Source organism: Eleutherodactylus coqui, chromosome 11, assembly GCF_035609145.1.
Source record: "Eleutherodactylus coqui strain aEleCoq1 chromosome 11, aEleCoq1.hap1, whole genome shotgun sequence".
In the NCBI taxonomy this organism is placed as follows: domain Eukaryota; kingdom Metazoa; phylum Chordata; class Amphibia; order Anura; family Eleutherodactylidae; genus Eleutherodactylus; species Eleutherodactylus coqui.
In genome coordinates this window covers 79,078,808-79,100,096 of record NC_089847.1, presented here as the reverse complement: position 1 = coordinate 79,100,096, position 21,289 = coordinate 79,078,808, and the positions used below count along the sequence as shown (strand labels likewise).

General features: G+C 42.5%; 1 protein-coding gene across 1 annotated transcript in view; it reads right to left on the bottom strand.

The window, feature by feature from the left end:
- The window catches only part of LOC136582004 (ribosomal protein S6 kinase alpha-4-like), a 48,456-nt gene that overhangs the window by 4,623 nt on the left and 22,544 nt on the right, over positions 1-21,289 (bottom strand). The window contains exons 4-15 of the mRNA XM_066582728.1: positions 19,380-19,495; positions 19,174-19,281; positions 19,010-19,090; positions 18,815-18,918; positions 17,466-17,610; positions 17,195-17,356; positions 14,169-14,288; positions 13,909-14,042; positions 13,279-13,372; positions 6,534-6,704; positions 6,244-6,435; positions 828-987 (exon numbers count right to left, since the gene is read on the bottom strand). Coding sequence (XP_066438825.1) covers positions 828-987; positions 6,244-6,435; positions 6,534-6,704; positions 13,279-13,372; positions 13,909-14,042; positions 14,169-14,288; positions 17,195-17,356; positions 17,466-17,610; positions 18,815-18,918; positions 19,010-19,090; positions 19,174-19,281; positions 19,380-19,495 — 1,587 coding nt within the window. The remainder of the gene's footprint in view (positions 1-827; positions 988-6,243; positions 6,436-6,533; positions 6,705-13,278; positions 13,373-13,908; positions 14,043-14,168; positions 14,289-17,194; positions 17,357-17,465; positions 17,611-18,814; positions 18,919-19,009; positions 19,091-19,173; positions 19,282-19,379; positions 19,496-21,289) is intronic.

Below are 21,289 nucleotides of genomic sequence, written 5' to 3'. Positions count from 1 at the left end.
GGCCATTTACAGAATTCTCATGAGAAACAGCTTTAATCGGCCTGAGAGAAGTCCTGCCTCTAAAGAGACGTCACTGCACTTGTTTCGTTTTTAATAACTAATGATAATTATTATAAATTGTAATTATTACAAGTGAGGCGTCTTCTAGCCTCATTTCAAATGCCTTTGTATAAAATATCTCCGTGGATTGACTAATAAAGCAGATGACTTCCAATGCTGTGTGTGATTTGTACGTTTCCTTGATGCTTGAGCATGAACTCTTAAATTTGGCCACCCGGAAACATACCAAAGAGCGAATATTTTGCTAACACTAGCACTGTATATGATCTGGTCGGCTGTTACACAAACAATCATTTTGTGAAATAACATTCCCATAGTGAAGGATCACTCCCTGCTGAGATATGATGCACTGTATCAGTATCTCAGTGCATTGAATGTATGTCTCAGTATTACACCCAATGTATCAAGACACCAACACAGTGCATTGGGTATCAGCAGAGAGCGGGCGCTCTGTGAGGAGGAGAAGCAGTATGCAACATAGAAAGGCTTTTCCTTGCACAGCGCCAGCAGCATGGAAGGATTACTATAAGATCTCTTGAGGGAAATAAAGTTATCACGCTTATATATAAGCCTCAATTAATAATAAAAAAAACTTACGGAGATTCGTAATATAATTAAGCTCTGTACAGTAAAGGTTTTTTAATGACATTTACATTTCAAGTTAATGGTCTATGATCATGAGTAAGGACATTGATAAGCAAACCTCACCATATCTTACATAACAAAAGCCAAACTTCATAAACAAAAGTTACATAACGGCTTCTTACCTTTCACAAGCTCTTTCGCTTCATCGCTCACATGATCCCAGCTTTCGCCCTGCATCATAAAGTCTCCCTCCTTGATCTTGTTAATAATGTCAGCTGCACGGCTTTGAGGAGACCCCCCTCTTTCACCTTGGAAGGGAACCTGCCCACACAACATAGTGTACTGCAAAATGGCAAGAATGAGAATGACCTCACCTGGTGTGCCGCACTAATTGGCCATCACTGCTAAAATTTCTTCAAAGATTGTTTAGTAGTGATCGAAAATGTCTGCAATCAATATTACTACCAAAAATTGGATTGTTTTATACAAATGATACCATCTACAAATGGTCGCTGAAACGGACAGCCTTGTTCCCTGGTTCATACCCCATGAACAAGCACCATAATATCAGCAAATAGGCAAATCCACTAATCTTTCCTAAAGATTACAGGGTCAAAGTGGCTTCCTGCTAATAGGCTTTCCAGACAAATCTTGTATGCAGACTAGGCACATAACTGTGCAATTTGTTTAATTAATTCAAGTAAGGGATAAGCCTGACTCAGATATAATTTGTAGCAATTTGTTGGTAGAAAGTCACCCGTGGTGTGAAAACCATGGAAATAACAAAGCAGCAACTCTGACAGCAAGCAGCAGAGAAATATGTCAGTGTGCTGTCAAGACAAATCTCAAGTTTTATTCGTAGGGCTATTTCACACGGGCATTACGATTTTCAGCCACCCGCATCACGACCGAAAATCGCATGAACGAGAGAAAGCTGCTAAACTCCCTCCCACCACCCTCCCCTTTCCTGACGTGGTCATAGGCTCTAATAGGAGTCTATGGGAACGATCTGCGTATCCTGGCAAAAAGATAGGACAAGCCCTATCTTTTCGGTCCACGCGTAAAAGCAGTCAGTCGGAATGCGCACCACATGCGCTATGTTTTCTGCCTGGACAATTTTTAGCGCTGGAAAATCGACCATCTGAGCAGATGCATTGGAATACAATGCTTCAGTTGGTTGCGATTTTCGGCTGGCGTTTTATCGCCGCAAAATAGGCGCGTTAAAACACTTGTGTGAAAGAGGCCTCAGGCCGGTTTCACATGACCGAGAAGATGGTGTGAAATTTGTGCGTGATTTTCTTGACAAAAAATATGAACTCCCTTCATTTGAATGGGTCATACACATGAGCGATGCACTGCTATGCTAGAAACATATTGCAGCATGTTCTATCTAGCTGCGAGATCTCCCCTTGTTTTCAATGGGAGAAATTCTGCAATCCTCTGCCACAGCTGTGATAGCCGCAACAGAGGATCCTTGCACCCCGAAAGTGATGCAAGGCCGTTTCACAGGAAAATGTCTTGTATCCATGGGGCTTTCACATGGTGTAGGGCGCAATATGGGGGCGGGATTCACAGCCACATATTGCGCTTGCCCATGGGAAACTAGCCTCAGGCCTCATTCAGACGGGCGTTTTTACACGGCTATTTAGCTGCGATAAAATGTCGTCCGAAAATCATGACCATGTAAGGCATTTGATTCCAATGCATTCATTCACATGGACGATTTCCGGGTGCATGAAAAAAAAAAATTTGCACCATGAAATTGACGTCCGTTGCAGTCGCCAATTTTTCATGCTGCATCAAAAGATAGGTCTTGACCTATCTTTTGACTAAAAACGCAGAAAGCTCCCATAGACTCCTATGGAAGCTGGAAAAAAGGGAGGGTGAGAGAGTTGACCTGCATTCGGCGCTTGGAAAAGAAGACAACTGGCTCCTGTGTTCAGAAATATACCCATTTTGGCCTTAATCTTATGTCTGGCTGCACAAGGGAGCCCAAACCAAAAGGAGCATTGAAGTTCAACTGTTTTAACTTTTACGTGATCGCCATTATCCATTATATAACGGTGATCACGTGACCGGAGACCGCGGCCCCCTACGTGAAATCTCCAGGCTCTTGGCTAAGTTTAGTAGCCAGGAGCAGGGAGATTTTAAATTACCCAGGCAATCTGCGGCTTTTGCACATACGTCCACCATTTTGGCGACGGGCACGTGCGCAGAAGCCAGGTTAGGGTCCGCAGATAAATCCGGGGACCTTAGGTACGTAATTTCATCATCCCTCATGGATATGATTTGTAAGGGGAGATGAAATTTTAACTTTTTTTTTAACTTTACATGATCACTGTTATCCATTGGATAACAGTGATCATCTGACCGGGAGGTGACATCTCTTTGCTCCAGGCTGCACATGCTGGCTGGGAGCAGAGGGATTTTACATCTCCCGGGGCAGGAGCCCAACATTCCCCTCGGGCGCGCATGCACAGAAGGCGACGTAAGATCCTGGAAGCACCATATTGCCGCGGGACATCATGGAGGACGAGGGTGAGTATTTTCACCTCCTCTCATGGATCCGATCCATGAGGGGGAGGTGAAACTTTAACTTTATTTTACTTTTTAAAAAACTTTTCTGTGATCACTGTAATCCATTGGATAGCGGCGATCACGGGCCCAGGGACTGGTCACTGTGGTCCCCATTGATATCTCCTGCCTCCCGGCTACCTTCAGTAGCCAGGAAGCAGGAGATTTCAAATGTCCCACCACAACCCGGTCTTCTGCACATGCGTCACCATTTTTCCTTTGGCGCGCATGGATCGTCGCGGGACATCGCAGAGGATGGGGGTGAGTAGTTTCAGCCCCCCTCATGGATGCGATCAGTGAGGTGAGCGGAAACTAACTTTTTTTCCACTTTTTATTTACTTTAATGCGATCGTCACTATCCATTGGAAAGCGCCGACAGTATGACCAGGCCCCCCATGACAGTTTCAGGTTGTTGGCTACTTCCAGGAGCCATCAGCATGTAGCTGTCACGTCTTTAGCCCACGGGGCTTTAATCCTCAGAGGATGCATGTTTTACGTCCCTGAGGATTAAAGCCCACTTAGCTAAGACGTAAAAAGGCAATGGGGCGGTCACTAAGAGGTTAAGCATTAGAAGTTATTCCAAGGATTTCTGCCAACCGATGGAATTCAACGCTGCAGCATATTTTTCACCAGATACATCTGTGTGAATGGACGAGAAACTGCTAATTAATCTCGGGACTCGATTGCAACTATTCTTCATTGATGCAATTTTCAGCGGCGATGCGGCCAGCGTAAAAGTGTATCACCCATGTGAATGAAGATAAATGGGGTTCCAGGATCATCCAAAGAAACAAAGTAGACCAGAAATATTGAACTATTGAATACTATGTGGCCACTTTAAAACATAGAAGTAAAAATTGGAAGAAGACAAGCAGCCCCATAAGGTAGCCAATCAGATTCTGCAAGCGAAAAACAACAGGTGCTACCTGCTTCTTACTTTAATTTTATTTAACCATTTGCCTACTGCTTAATGACTACATGGGTCACTGATAGACAATAGATTGTCTGTCAATTCATAACTCATAGGCAATACTGGTATACTGAGTATGCAAAAGCATTATATAACCAATCTGCATTGTGAAGTTCTATGGTGAGGCTAAAGGGCCTTTTACACACTTTTACGAACAAGCACAAACATTTTTTAACTCTCCTCCTCACTCCCCCTCTCTTTGCTGGCTGATTGCAGCAATAGAAGCTCCCAAAGAAGCTTATAGGAGCTTCCGGCACAGGTAGCGGGAGGGAACAGAACTACCGTGTTTCCCTGATAATAATCCCTACCCCGATAATAATCCCTTCCCTAATTTTCTGAGGGGAGGGGTGGCTTGAAATATAAGCCCTTTGGAAAAATAAGCCCTAGCTACACTACATGTAAAAAAAAAAAACAATACTCACCTAGCAGTTGGCGTTCAGGGCCTCGCGCTGGGCTGCGGTGCTGCTGCAGGTTTCCATGTCCACCTGCACGCCGACGGAGCAGTTCTTCCTGGTAGCGGGGCTTCAATACCCCGCCTCCAGCAAGCTAATGCTATGACTGGTTAATCGAGCGCTGGCTCTCATTGGCTGACACGGCGCTCGATTAACAAATCAGAGCATTAGCTTGCTGGAAGCGGGGTATACAAGCTCTGCTACCAGGAAGAACGGCTCTGTCAGCGTCCTGGAGGACATGGAAGCCTGCAGCAGTGACGGAGACCAGTGTGAGGACTGTAATGCTGGCTGCTAGATAAGTATTATAAGACTTCCCCTCTGAAAATAAGACACTGTGCCTCTTTTGAGCCAAAAATTAATATAGGACAGTTTCTTATTTTCGGGGAAACATGGTAGTTATGCCAAACTCCTCCCCTTCCCCACTTCTATGGGGTTGCTGGCTGATAGCAGCGAAATGAAAGGACAAGGCCTATCTTTTCCAGCCACGTGTAAAAGCGGCCGGCTGCAGCATATGCGCTATCTTTTGCATCCGTCCGATTTCACGTTCCTGAAAATCGCCCATCTGAACTAATGCATTGGAAACCAACGCTTCAGATGGCCATGAATTTCGCCCGATGCTTTATTGAGGCAAAATAGCAGCGATAAAATGTTTATGTGAATAAGGCCTTATATTCACAGCAAAAACAATTTCTCCCTATTAGGTGGTTTTATTTTCTAAGTGTTAAAAAAACAAAAACACACACACATAGATGCTATCACTACAATTGTAACCAAGCTAATATGTTATTTAAACCGCATGGTGAGTGACATTAAAAAATGCAAAAGACAATGGCAGAACTGTTTTTTTTAATTCGCCTCCCCAAAAATGAATACTTTAAAGTTATGCAACCTATTTGCACCCTAAAATTATGCTATTAAAAAAAGACCATATCTGGAAAAGTTATGGCTCTCTAATTGTGGCAACATAAAAACAATATATTTCCATGAAATGCATTATTATTGTGCTATTATTATAGTACATTTGTTCCATATTTTCCCCTGAAAAATAAACTTTATAAAAGTTCATCAATAAGTTATATTTATCTCAAAATGGTACAATAAAAGTCATCCCACATAAAGCAAAGCATGGTACACTACATCAGCAGAAAGATAAAAGGGCTAGAGCTCTGTGATTGCGGAAATGCACAAGCAGGAAAGGCCCAAACTGTCTTGATAAGGAAGGGGGTAATCTCTCTGATAATGAAGTGATTAACGATTTCTTTAAACTGTTTTGGACACATTAGATATTGAAGAACAGTATATACAAAAAGACTGAGACTGCAGGCTCCCCAACTGTGCATGGTAATGAAGAAATATGTTCTTGACAACAGCTTGTGTACCAATCAGTTTCTGCTGTAGTGTTGGTATTAGTGGCAGATGGTTGTGGGAAGTGTTCATGTGATGACTCTAGAAAATTAGGCCATCATAGAACAGTATGTTTCCTCCACATTGTCTGCAGCTAAAAAGGTTTGAAATTCTTCAGTAGCAAAATTAAACATGATTCAAGGGTAATTACACATTTTATGACCAAATGTCAACTAAAAAAGGTCATACAGTACTTACCATGATTACCCCAAGGCTCCATAAATCACACAACTCATCATAACCCTGCCGAGAAAGCAGTTCTGGGGCTGCATAGTGCAGTGTAAAGCAAGGCGTGTGCAAGGGTCGTGAGCCTGGTGGACGGAGACGGGCAAAGCCAAAGTCTATCACCTTCAGAACAGCATCTTCACCGGGAGATGACAGAAGAAGATTCTGGGTAAAGCAATCGGAGCATAAAGTAAATAAGAAGCGTTCCATAAATCCATATTACTAATTGTAGAATGGTAGAATTGATCTTTTAGCAACCTCACCTCTGGTTTAAGATCTCGGTGCACCACTCCAGCCTCGTGCATATGAGCAACAGCACTCACAAGACTGCGCATTAGACCACTTGCCTCTACCTCACTAAAGCGGGACTGCTTCTTGATTCGTTCTAGTAGCTCTCCACCATCCAAAAACTCCATGACAAGATATGAGTGGTACTACAATACGGAAATGTTCTCATTAAGGTACAGAAAATATTCTGATAATGCAATATATATATTTTAGACATAGAAGAAAGATGCTTGAGGTTGGTGTTGCATCATAGTTTTTAACCGGTTGGGCAGTTTTCTCAAGCCTTCATAAAGTGAATGTAAAAGCTTCTGACACTTTTCGTTAGCCCATAAAAGCCATATTTTCTATCTATCCTGCATGGTGCCCACAGTAAAAATTAAGAAATACTACAGGAGAATTGCTGAGTTTGATTATCCGACCTCCCAAAAATCAGATCACAAAGACTACTAGTGCTCAACAACACTAAGAAAAAGCTTTTGCGCTTTCAACATTGTGTTTTTGACCAAGAGGACAAAAATGGTTGACTATTAGCTTATATTGCCAGTGAGGACAATACCATACCCCCAATTGTGTCGGTCCAGGATGTGTCTGGTTACTGACCCGGAGTTAATCAATAATGAATTCGCCAACTTCTATACAACTCTGTATATTTCTAATCTCAATTGCCTCAGGGAAGCCCTAAACACTTATCTCAACACTATTACATTCCTGACATTACCCCAGAGTAGCATGACTATGCTGGATGGGAACTTAGAGCTAGAGGAGATCATAGAGGCTATCCGGTCCTTCCTGAATAGTAAATCCCTGGGCCTAAATGGGCTTCACATAGAGTTGTACATTCATTGCCCCGAAACTCCTCGTATTATATAATAGTATCCTTCAGGAGGAGATCTTGTCGGCGACCATGCGTGAGGCTCTGGTAGTTTTGATTCCTAAACCCGGGTAGGATCCAGGGGACTGTTGGCTCATACCGACCTATCTCCCTCATAAACAATGAAATTGAAATCCTAGCAAAAATACTGGCAATACGATAGGACCCTTAGCCACATCATACACACTGATCAATCGGTCATTCGATTCATGCTGGGCAAGAGTGCGTCCATGAATGTTAGGCGACTCTTCACTAACCTTGTACTATCGCACTCCAATTGAGGTAAGCGCACTCTGGTCTTTATTGATCAAGTTAATGCCTTTGATTCAGTGGAATGAAGATACTTGTGGGAAGTGATGACTTGTTTTGGGTTTGGGGCAAGCTTTATTAAATGCGTGTAAACACTATTATTTCCCAGTGGCCCGGATACGCACAAGCACCATTATATCTAAGCAGTTCTTCCTAGCTAGAGAAATGCATCAGGGCTGCCCTCTTTCCCCAGCAATCTTTGCTACTGCAGTTGAACCACTAGCGATTCAAATCGCGACCCAAATCCGAGCGTCAACCGCGATTATGGGGTCCCGGGTGAGAGCTTGCATAGAACGTGTGGCGCTATAAGCGGACAATACTCTCTTATTCTTGCAGGACCGAAAGTCTTTCTTGGCCATAGTACTCTCTATTTTTGATACATTTAGAATATACTCCGGGGTGAAGGTCAATTGGGATAAAACTGGACTGCTGGTGATTGATGCCCTTTCTTTGGCCCTCCTTGCTTCCCTGAGGTGGACAGAGTTACCTACCATGGGATAGTGGTGTAAAAGTCTGCTGACCATTTCTATGTGAACAACCTTACCCCACTGAATAGGCAGGAGTTATGGCAACCCCATGGGCTTCACTTCTAATTGGCGCTAGTAGGTCATATAAACCTAATCAAAATGAAGTTACTACCTAAATTCTTATATATATTCCAGAACACACCTATTTTGATCCCTAAAAGGTTTTTTTATGACTCTCCAAAAGATACTCCTCTGTATACTGTGGCGAGGATCCACCCAGAGAAGACAAAAGGGTATCTGATGATCAAACTTTACGAAATGCTGCTGATGGTCCTCTCCATTTCCTATTTGTAATGTATTATATGGAAATGCCCAATAAACGTTCCTTCAAATAGAATGCGGCATAGTGTCTGAAAATTATTTCAGCAAATCTGCGTTCTTTTCCTTCTGGGCCTCACCATGTGACCAAACAGCAGTTTACATCCATATATAGGGCATTACTGTACTAAGAAGAAATTTGTTAGCAAATTGCATGGTGCTTTTTCTCCTTTTGCCCCCATGAAAATTAAGCATGTGGGGCTAAACATGTATTATTGGGAAAACACATGACTTTTTTTTTATTTTCATGGCCACATGTTAACAAAACCCTAAACAAACCTGTGTGGTGAAAAAAACGCTGACTGCAATCGGCCTGTTTAATTTTCAAGGGGCATAGTTTCCAAAATTGAGTCACTTTTGGAGAGTTTCCATTGTACCTTAGGAGACTGTGAAATTGTAAATAGCATTCACATATTATTTCAGCAAAATCTCAGTTTCTTCCATTCTGAGTACCGTCATAAGTCCAAACAGCAGTTTATGTCCACATTTGGGACATTTCGTACTCGCAAGAAACTGGGTAGCAGATTGTGCAGTGCTTTTTCTCATATGGCCTCTCTTGAAAATAAAAAAAATATTCTTAACTAGGTGTTTTTGAAAAAAATTGTCTTTTTAAATTTTTTTAATAGCCCAATGTTAACTACCACTAAGCATCTGTGTGGTCAAAACACTCATCACTACACCCCTTGATAGAGGAATGGACCTAAGCATCTGGAGGATCAGGAAGAATGGAAAGAGGATGTTGGATGCAATCTCAGTGTAGCCAGTTGACATAATCAATAAAAACAATGTGCGTCTGGTTTGAGACTCACTTGGATTGTGCTCAGTTGGGTATAACTCCATTCAGTCCTCGTAATAAAAACTCCTTATGCTGAAGGCCTGGCTGGATATCAGAGGGATCTATACTGAGATTCCTCAACCAGTAGTGTACAATACATCAATGGAAAAAACAACTGTAGTATGGCATGGCTCAGAAATCAGGCTGGACATCAGTTATTCAACACAATGGTGCTTCAACTATGATTCAACTTAAGGGCTCAGTCACACGGGCGCCGATGCGCTCGTGTTCCTGCACGAAGAAGACGGCCGCATTGCAGGTGCGGACGACTCTCCGCACCACTAGAAGAAAGAACACATGGCCGGCAATGGAGCCGGTCATGTGTTCTTTTTTCCGGCGGTGCGGAAAGCAGTCTGCACCTGCAGTGCGGCCGTCTTCTTCGTGCAGGAACACGAGCGCATCGGCGCCTGTGTGACTGAGCCCTAAAACGGTATCCTGGTTGGAATAAGTTATTTATCCAGAGGATAGGGGATAACTAGCTGATCAGTGGGGTCGAACCACTGGGTCCCCTAGCAATCCCAAGAATGGGGGACTAGTTGGTCTTCAGATCAATGGTGCATAGGCGCGATGTTACAGACGCAGGTTTTATGGGATGTCATGGCCTGGCTGCAGCCTGTTAACAAAACAGCAGAGGCCTGGAGCAGCAGCGGGGGACTTGCAGGGAGAGGGAAAAGGAGAGTATGAGCTGTATGAGCTCTTTATTATGCTTTTGTAAATAGGAAATTCTCAACAGCTTAGATTTTTATTTTTTTATTGGGAGGGGAGAGGGACAGTACGCTGGGTGAAAAATCATGCAGTAGGAATGACATAACTATTTTTCTGTGAGTTGTTACAATCACAGCGATACCAAAATTATATATTTGGTAGGTTTTTCCACATTTGCACAAAACTCCTTTTTTCGATTTTTGTTTTTGCATCACTACATTCAAAAACCCAGAACTTTATTTCTCCATCAGCGGAGCTCTGCAAAGGCTTGTTTTTTGCATGTTAAGTTGTAGTTTTGACATTTGTGAGAGGCAAAATGAATAGAAAAAAATGTAACCAAAAAAAGGAGAAATGTGCGCAAAAAAAAGTTAGGTTTTTTTTTTTACCCTTTTTTGGATTTCCAATTTTTTTTTATATACTTTTTATGCTTTTGTAGGGGATTTGAACATCCAATTTCAAGATCGCTCTGATAATACACTCCAGTACAGAAGTACTGCAGTGTATTATCACTATTTCTGTCTATGACAAGTCATGGCAGTCTATTGACTGGCATCTGGTTGCAATGGAAACCCATTGGCCCTCTGTGATTTCATGATGGAGGGCCAATGACATTACAGTGGGTGTGGCCTCCCTCTGTTAACCTTCTACATTCCACAATCAATATTGATCATGTAAAGGAGTAGCGGCAGGGGTCGGTGCTTTTATCAATCCCCAATGTTGCAACGGGATGCCAGCTGTCAGTCACAGTCGGCTCCCACTGTGCATGGCATAGACTGAGCTCCTGTGCTATCCATATGACATAAATCTAAGTCATTTTACAGCAACTCCTTCTCACCTAGGTCTATATCTATATATCTCTCATGATGAGGAGAGGATACAAACAAACAGCAAGAATAAACCATCAGAATTATGACGGCATACCACCGGTGGGGGCAAGGCTGGAGAGTTATTACTCAAAATGGGCAAGGACTACTCCAGACTCTTGGGTCAAGTCTTTCATCTTTGGTTACTCACTAGAGCTAACATTGTTCTCACCAGACATATTTCTACTGAAGCAATACCTCACGTTCACCTCCTGCTTCAAGAGTTTTTATAAAACAAGGGAGCCTGGAACCAGTCCCTTCAAGTCAAAAAGGTTGTGGAGTCTACTCAAAAATATTTGCTGTACTCAAGCCAGGAAACAAATGAACTAAATTACCTTAACAAGTAGTTAAAGGGGTTGTACCAAGAGTGAAAATATCATTTTCCATACATAAAGTGACCTGCTATTATGTCATTTACAACATTGCCCCGGAGGTCACAGTACCATATACCGGTATGTGCAGTGCTGGGCACTTATTACTAGCTTCCGGACATGTTTATTTATAGTGGACATGATCGTGGTTAAGGGGGTATTCTGCAGGCACAGCTGGTAGTCTGAAGTAGACTGGTAGGTTACAATCTACTTTTTTGGCCATCTGTGCAAGGACATGTCTGCATTTAACTTTTTTACTGCCAAAGTTGTATACAATAAGTGACTTTTTGCCTTGACTACAAGATAATGCTAGAGCTTAGATCTCAGAATCATGTTAAAGCTAATCTGTTGCCATCTATGAACACCATAAACTAAATTATAATGCTCATAGGGCAGGTCCCAAGGAGACTGGGGATATATTTTTTTAAACTCACCCAACTCCCCTTTCATTCACAGTCACCCATGAAAGTTGGCACACAGACAGTGCAGCAAACCCATCTCAGCATGCTGTGTGCACGCACTCCAAAGTTCTCTATGGGAGAGCACATGCACACCCATACTTCAGTGCTCATAGGTGGTAACAGGTTCCCTATAAAGCCAGATACACTCTCTGGGTGTAATATTTAGGATAAAGTACTTGTCAAGGAGCAAGGTTAATAGTTACCGTATTTATTGGACTATAGGACGCACCCAGGTTTAGACGATAGAACATAAGATAAAAATATTTCATACAAATTAAAACTTTCCTGGTGGGCTAAAGAAGTGAAGGGTTTAGCTTCAGGGACCTTGTATATAGCAGCCTTAATAGTAATTGTGCCTCATCGCAGTGCCCCCAGTAGTAATAATGGCCCTTAAGTAGTAATTGTGGCCCCCAGAAGTAATATTCTTCCCTAGCCGTCCCAGTAGTAACAGCAGCCCCAGTAGTCCTGGTAGTAATAGTGATCCCCAGTATTAATGTTAGCTCTTCCAGAGGTAATAGTAGCCCATAGTGGTCCCGGTAGTAATGATGGCCCCATTGGTCCCAGTAGTATTAGTAGCCCCCAGTGGCAACGGTGCCCCCAGTAGTAATAGTAGCCCCAGCAGTAACGGCGCTTAGTGGTCCCAGTAGCAATAATAGCCCCCAGTACCTCCGATGGGGCACTAACCCCACCAGGAAGTACTTTACCTTCCCCTCATAGCTCCAGTCCTGGCACCACTGTGTATCACATGCTCTGACCTCTGACACTTCCTCCTGATGTCAGCATTACTGCACTTCCTGTACATGCAGATGCTGGGAGAAAGCCCCAGAGGTCAGAGCCTGTGATACTCAGCTGTGCCTGTACTGGAGCTCTGCAGAGAAGGTAAAGTATTTCCTGGTGGGGTTTCCAGTCTTAATGATCATTATGGAAGTGGTCATAAGGGTCTAGCGCTGCCAGGCCCTCCTGACATCAGAGCAAAAGATGTACACACTTTTAGCAATATTTTTTAGGCTTAAAAGTGCGTATTTTAGTCCGAAAAATCTGGCATACTTCCTGGTTCTGAGTGTCTGTAAGTGAGGGTCTGGAGCGTCTGTGAGTGACATCAGGGAGTTACTGCCAGTTACTGCCATCCCTGTACAGACCTCCCATTACCCGCATGATACAGGAACTTTTCTTTATATTATCACCCTCTTACCAATAATAGAGAATATCTGCTCTGTCACATTCAGGATGGTCTTTTTTCTGATCCCACCTCAATGCTTACAAATCAAGTAATTTGCATTAACCCCCCCCCCCCAAATCTTAGAGACTATACATAGCTCCTCAATACAAGCCACGAAATACTCCATTCAATGTAGACCTGCATGGTTAAGGGCTGCTTTACATATCACATGTTGCTACTGCAAGGCAGATGGACATAGGGAAAAGAATAATTGCTGTTTTAGTAGTAAAAGAAAGCAGACCTGGTCATGGAAAACATCATGAAGATTCACAATGTTTGGGTGCCCCTGACATAACTTCAGAGCCGCTACTTCTCGCTGAGTGTTCACCTCCATCCTATGAAAATGGAAAAATGGGATCTATGTTATAGGACAAGATACTACTGTGTGTAAAAAACAATGTAGCGTATGAGTTGTATGTCTAAATATCACAAACCGTCCCCTAACCCCTTTGGGACCTCCACTGTACGATTTACCTGGTTGTGCACAGGGTTTGTATGCAGCGGGCGTTTTTATTGCATGGTGTACGCTATGAAATGAGGCCACTCCACCCGTCCCCCCCCCCCCCCCCCCAAAAAAGTGCACTTGATTTTTAGTTCTATTTCAAATCGTTAAGAAAGTTTAAAAGGTTGTTCAATACATTGTAAAGTTCATTAAAGGGTACCAATGAAAAATACAATTCAGCATGCAAAGAAAAACAAGCCCTTAAACGACTATGTCGATAGAAAAATAAAAATTGTCTGTGTCCTCAAAGGGTTACGACAAACGGTTTTGCTTCTAGTTGGCGATGATAAGCGTTACAAAGAATCTAACATTTCCTGGGTGTTCTTCTCAAGTGTAGCTTGTACCGGTACAAAATACAATCCAACTAACCTCTTACTCACGATTTTCACTGCATAATCTTTCTTGCTCTGTCGATGTCTACACTTTCTGCAGACTGAAAAACTACCAGATCCTAGTGCGGGTTCTTGGAGATCCATTTCATACTGCTGGAAGAATGGAGAGTCCTAGAAATAAGCCAAAAAGAGAGAAAAGGTGTACAGATGAAGAATAAGTAAAACATAAAGTGGGATTCAGATTTTACTGTTTAACTACTGGTTAAAAAACAAAGCAGAATACTGCAACACTTTTACCTTCATAGCTGCACTCAGTGCCAGGGTAGGGCTGCCGGGTTTGTCAGCAGATGGAGCCGGCATATCTGTCATGACCGCATTAACACCAAAGAGGACAGAAGGTGCCACAAAGGAATAACCCTGAGATACAGAAAAAGGCAGCAAATAAAAAAAAAAATCTGCTACATTTTCTGTGATTGTTTATATCAATTAAATCAAGAAACTGATAGCTATTGTTTACTTATGTGTTTTTTTCAGAATTTTACCTTTGATTGTAATTCTGCCTGTGAGGATAATGAGACTACTGCAAAGTGATCTCTACAGAACAAGAAGGCTACTCACACATGCACTTTTTACTGCACCGTTTTGAATGCCGCACTAATTACAGTACAATACTCCCAATGGGGCCTCGCAGACCTGCGCTCAAACACAGTGTTTTCTAATGCCATGATTTTCGAGAGCTGTCTGCCGTATTTTGGCGCATTCTCGCACTTTTTAAATGCACACCTTACCACTTATCAGAATGATGAGGTTCGTTAAAATAAAAAACGCAGCGTATTATCGATGCCATGTGTGAGAGTGGCTGAAGTGTTAGCCTACTGAGTGGTTTAGCGGTAAGTATGAAAAACTGTGAAATTTTATGATTTTTTTTAATACAGAAAATTAGGGAAAAACTCCATAAATGTATATTTAGCCATCAGAGTAATAGCTCAAAAGAGCGATTACAGACAATTGTTGTCCCGTGTAAGCACAGGACTCAACAGGGCAAGTGAGCAAGAATCACTCACTTGTCAGCATTGCTTGGCATTGGTTGGTTTTTAACGGACCTAAAAACCAAATAGCTGTCGGCCCGTGTAAGTAGGTAGCCAATCATCTTTGAGCGACTGCCCCTTTAGGCTGAATGGAGGCAGGCGAATGGAAGAGATCGCTAGAGAACACGAGCTCCTTTTACTAAACGACTATTGCTCCTTTTAAGACACAGGAGCGATAATCGTTGGGACGGTTGTTAGGCACTTAAAGAGGTAGTTTGCTGATGGGTCATTTCTTTCATTTTGGATGGTTGTAAACTGATCGATCGTTGGGGGGGTCAGACTGCTAGGACCCCTACTGATCCCGATAATGGGCGACCCATGGCCTTCCCATTTCATGATTCGTTATTCCATTTCTGTAGTGTAGTGGGCAGTGGAGTCGATGGTCGCACATGCGCAGCAGCTCCATTCCTCTTAATGATGCAGACAGAATTCAAGTGCTGTGCTTGACTATTTTCATCAGCCCATTGCAATGAATGGTGCGGCACTGCTGCATTCATTTTTATTGGGCTGACGAAAATCGCTGAGCGTTGCGTTCGACTATCTCTGTATTCCCCATTGAAATGTATGGAGCCATACATAATGTACATATAAAAGTAATTTCTCTTGCTCTCCAACATAAAGGTACTTGTGTTATCTTGTATATCAATTATACCCCAAAGCAATGCTAAATAGTTTCAATGGAATGTTTTAAAGAAACTTTATTTTAGCAATAGGTCTTTTTCTGATCATACATTCCCTTTAAGACCAAAAAGCAGCATTACAAGTTACTCAGCAACACTAAGCAGTTATTTTTGCATCAGAGATTCACTTATTAGATATGCAGGATGTGCGTTGCATGATTAAATCTCCCACAAGATTAAAAATATACTTTTATGTGGGAAAGCAAAAGAAAATTGTTTTCATATGTATATTATGTATGTGAAATAAATTAGAGCATAAGGAGGCAATGAGATGACACTTAGGATAGGGGGGGGGCGTGAGAGATAGACAAGAAAGGAGGCGATACCATGGATGTGGGTGATACTTGGAAAGAGGGGATGATATCTCTTAGGTGGGAACAGGGTTGTAGCTATAGGGGGGTTCATGGGTAGCAGTCACACCCAGGCCCTGGTGCTGAGGGGGGCCCAAAAGCCTCCCTGCCACATAAGAATCTGATATTATAAATGATACCAGATATATAGAGCTTCAAGTTACTCCTTTGGGTGGGAGATGATACCCGAGATGGAGGGGGAGAGAATCCTGGGCAAGGAAGAGAAAGAATTTGAAGGAAGGCTATCATTAGGTGATCCTGAGGATGGAGAGAGATGAAGAGCGGGGAGCTGGTCTTCAGCAGCAGGTTAGCAAGATGTAAGTGGCTGGGGGAAGAGAATAGAACTACAAGATCAGACTACACTGTAATAGTTGCAATGAAGATGCATTGGTCTGTTAAGAGCTGTAGAGAAAAACAACTATAGAAAATTAGAGCACTTTATGCAAAGTTGCTTTATTTTCAAATTTTAAAAAGCTGCTGTGAAAGTAGACATACGCTTCGTTCCCTCCATGGTGGTTAAAAATGGCCAAAATAATCCTGTATAGAAAGCCAGCCAACCAAAGGCCAGCCATGCCAATAATGAGATCTATGTCTTTGCTTTGCTTTCAAGAAAACGTCTGCAGGATTATAATATTTGATTAGAATATATAAGTGTGTGTAAAATGAAAACCATCATGTCTTTCAGATATTCGTACTAACAGCAGTTATTACATAGGCAAGAAATCATTATCACTGAAACAACTAAATGGGACTTAAAGCAAAATGGAAAGGCCTTTTACACGGCCCGACGATTAGACTCGAATGTTCACCCAAACACTTCTTTGTCCAATCAATGGGCCCTGTAAATGTGCCAATGATCAACTGATGTAGAAGCTAGGTTTTGGCTGAATTGCTCATTTATAGGAGCATAAAAATGTTCACTGGTCAGTTGCTCATCTCTCATCTATCGTAAACAGGGGGATGTGCAGACGACCAATGAGAGCTATACAGGGAGGAACGTACTAACGATCATTCATCTTCGTACAGCCAACCATGTCCCCATGTAACATAATAAACAAAGGCTGACCAGCATGCTCATTGTCCGTCAGCACTTGTTAGCAGAGGAAAAGGGCGCCAATAGGAAGAAGAAAATAGAAATTATTATTAAAGGTTTGATAATTAACCCATTTAGAACATGCCAATATTTTAAACATATGTTACAAGACCTGGAATATACGAGCACCCGAAGGTGGAGTAGCAGCAGGAGAGTACACCGGATCAAGACTGGTAAATTCATCCGAAAAATTACTGACGTCTGTCTCACTGCGGATAGAGGGACGGAACGGAGGAGTGACTTTACGGAGAGACAGTGATTCCCAGTCCAGTCCCTATAATAGACAATTTAGTAAATTAGTGATAAAATCCTATTGGACAGAGAAATCAAGTAAGATGCCTTGGCTCCAAAACATTCAAAATTAGAGAATGGTGGTCGCTTACCCGATAAAAGGGGTGTTCTTTTATTTGTGAAGCCCCGCCTGCCCCAAGTCGTTTTTTAGGATCCTTGCGGAGCAGCTTCTGAAGGAGATCACGAGCCTCTAAACTTAAAGAGAAGGAATACGAAGGCTCCATCTTCAGAATCCGCCTGCAGTGATAAAGGTTCCTTGTGTTATCTTTAATTCCATGGTTAATTTCTCACTTATTATATTAACACCGGTTGTGGCCCATTTTTTTTTATTTTTGCTGTCAAATTTTGCTCCCCAATTCCAGAAAAATCTTAACTCTTATTCATTCATCGACATAGCTGTCTGAGGGCTTGTTTTTGGAGAGTTGTATCTTTCAGTTGTACTATTTAATGTACTGAATAACTTTTTAAACTTTCTATTTGGAGTGAAATTGAAAAAAATGAAATTCCACTATTTTCGGGAGGTGAGGGAGGGGGAAGTCTTGTATTTAATGGCGTATACACTGCACCAAAAATGGCACGCTAATTTTATATTATGGGTCAGTACGGTTACGACGATACAAAATTTATATATATATATATATTTTTTTGCTATACTACTTTTACAAAATAGAATATCTTTGGAAAAACCTAAAATTATTTTCTGCCGCCATCCTTTGACAGCCATAACTTTTTATTTATTTTTTCGACATAGTTGTGCGAGGGCTCGTTTTCTGCAGGTTGTCCTGCGGTTTCTACTGGTAAATACAACTTTTTGATTGCTTTTTATAAAGCTTTTTTTTGGAGACAGGGTGACCAAACAGCACAATTCTGGAATTGTGTATTATTTTTTCAATGCTTACTTTGTTGGATAAATAAAACGTTATTTTGTCAGATCATATTTTTAAATAAAACGTTTTAAAATCTATTTTTACATTTCTTTCTTCGTCCTTGCACTTGCGATCGTTTGCTCACTCCTACAGTACAATGAAATACCGTAGTATTACATTATACAGCGATCCGACAAGCATGAAAAACAGGCATACACATCTTTGGAATTTTAAATGGAAACACCAATGGGTCCCCTGGATGAAAGCCATAACAAGGTGTGAACAAGCTCTTATATGAACAGAGCAGACCCCTAATAATCTTATGTTTCTTGAACAGTCTATAAAAAATTAGAGTGTTAACATCATATAAAACATATGAATTAAATGTTATCTCTTAGGCCGGCTTCACATGGGTGTAAACGTACTTACGCGTACATGTGCATGATGGGTGTTGCGTTTTTGTGCGCATGTGTGCGTATTTTACTGAGTTTTGTACATGTGCATGCCCTGCATATTTGCTAAGCTTCCCGTTTCTTCCATTCAATCATATAATTCATTATATTTTCTCATCCCACCTGGACACTTCGCTCTGCGAATTCTTTTCTCCTTCCAGTGTGAATGGAGAAGCTCCTGTCAGTAGTTCATAAATAAGGATTCCTAAACTCCACCAATCCACAGACTGTATAAACAGAGACACTGAATGTTAATGACTCTTTTTCCGATTATAGCAATGCACGTAGAACAGCTTACACATTACGTTAATTACTTACCTTGCCATGACCCCCCTGCCCTCGTATTATTTCTGGTGCCATATATTCTGTTGTGCCACAGAAGGAATACGTGCGCTCACACTGTATAACGGAGACACAGGTAGGTATAAAACAAATGATGACAACATAAAAGTAATAACCCCTTATTCCCAATAGTCACTCACCTCTTCAGCCACAAACTCCTTGCTGAGGCCAAAGTCTGTCAGCACCACATGGCCATCGCTGTCCAATAATATATTCTCCAGCTTAATGTCTCGGTATACAATTCCCAACTGGAGAAGAAGGTTGTTGAGGTCAGAAGAAGCCCTTTTGTCTACATCGCAGTAAATAAGTATATCAAACTCAATAAAAGCAGTTAGATAGGTCTTACCTTGTGCAAGTGCTCCAGAGCCAGAATAACCTCTCCAGAATAAAACCGTACTGCATCTTCAGAGAAGTTATCCCTCTGATAGAGGTGAGTGAAGAGTTCCCCACCACTTACATAATCTGTTAGGATACATAAAAAAAGAAGAACGTAAAGTAACAAGAGTGTCACTAAAAAGATAAAGCTAAAACTTTGCTGTCCTGAAAACTACAGTGTAAGGCCTTAGTCAGACGGGCGTTTTTTCGCGCGATTTGCGCATGCGTCCGGCGATTTTTAAAAACCATTGCTTTGCAATGGTATCGGACACATGAGCGCTTTTTATGCGCTCGTCCGATAAATTATAGAACAGAAATCACAGATCGCACCTATCTGCGATCTGCGATTCCTGTTCTCTTCTCTATATGCGCTCAATGGGGCCGGCGGCAGCAGCGCCGACCCCATAGAGAACATATAGAAGACAAATCATTCTTCTCTTCCACAGCTGTAACAGCTGTGGCAGAGAAGAACGATGTTTGCCCATTGAATTCAATGGAGCCGGCAATACAGCCGGCTCCATTGAAAGCAATGGGCTGCCAGTGTGCGCGGGATGAATTGTCGGGAAGGGCTTAAATATATAAGCCCTTCCCTGCAATTCATCCAGAAAAGTGTTAAAATAAAAAAAAAATATATACTCACCTGCTCCCGGCAGCCGGAGTTCCGCGCGGCCGGCCTGCAGTGAGTGTGAAGGGGGTGTGAGTCAGACCTGCCCCCTGATTGGCTCAGCGCTGACCCATCTGCGCAAGCGCGTCTAATCGGGCGATTAGACGCTGAAGTTAGACGGCACCATGGCAACGGGGACGCCAGCAACGGAGCAGGTAAGTGAATAACTTCTGTATGGCTCATATTTAATGCACGATGTATATTACAAAGTGCATTAATATGGCCATACAGAAGTGTATAACCCCACTTGCTATCGTGGGACAACCCCTTTAATGTTATACAGATTTGCTACATGGAGCAGCATCACAAGGCCACATGGAGCAATCGAATCGTCCCATAACATGATCAAGACCTTGCTGCTGCTGCTCTGAATCCCTGTCATCTGTTTAGTAGCCAGGCCTCATCCACAGGCAGTAGAGTCTTGTCATCATCATCGTCATCTAGTGATCCTCCTCTGTCCTGTCAGTTATCCATAACAAAATCTATAGCAAAAAAACAACACTATGTGCCAGTCATCTAGTTGTGCAGCTCAACTCACACCTGGCCAAGTTGTTGGTGCAGTCGCTGTTGTGCTACCTGGTTGAGTCCACCACCTTCAGGCAATGTGCGATCAGCCTAGGTGTGGTGCTCTGCTACTTCTTGCTTCATCCTTCTTTCTCCTCTTTCTCCTGCTTGAAGTCTCGAAATTCAGAAAAGAGGAAGTGCCATGCACGAGTCTTTAGCAGTACTTTGCAGGAAGACAATAAAAGCTGTGTGGCTGCACTGCTACAGCTTAAGGCCCATTTACACGGGAAGAATGTCGGTCAAAGGATGCCTGACACTCGTCCCTGCACATACTCGCTCCCGTGCTGCTGCACAGGAGCAAGTATCGCTGGCTCTCTCAGCAGGGACCCAGGGCGGCAGGAGGAGATTTCACTCCTCGCTCTCCTACACCCCTCTCTATTCACTTAACACAGCGGCTGTTCAGTACTGAACAGCTGCTGTTTTCACTGAACGATCATCACTTAGGCTGCATAAAATCCTGAAGGATGATCATTCAGTGTAAACAGCTGCTGTTCAGTACTAAACGGCCGCTGTGTTAAGTGAATGGAGAGGGGTGGGGGAGATCAAAGAGAGAAATATCCTCCAGCTGCCCCACCCCCTGCTGAGCGAGCCAGCAATACTCAATCCTGTGCAGCAGCATGGGAGCGAGTACGTGCAGGGACGAGTGTCGGGCA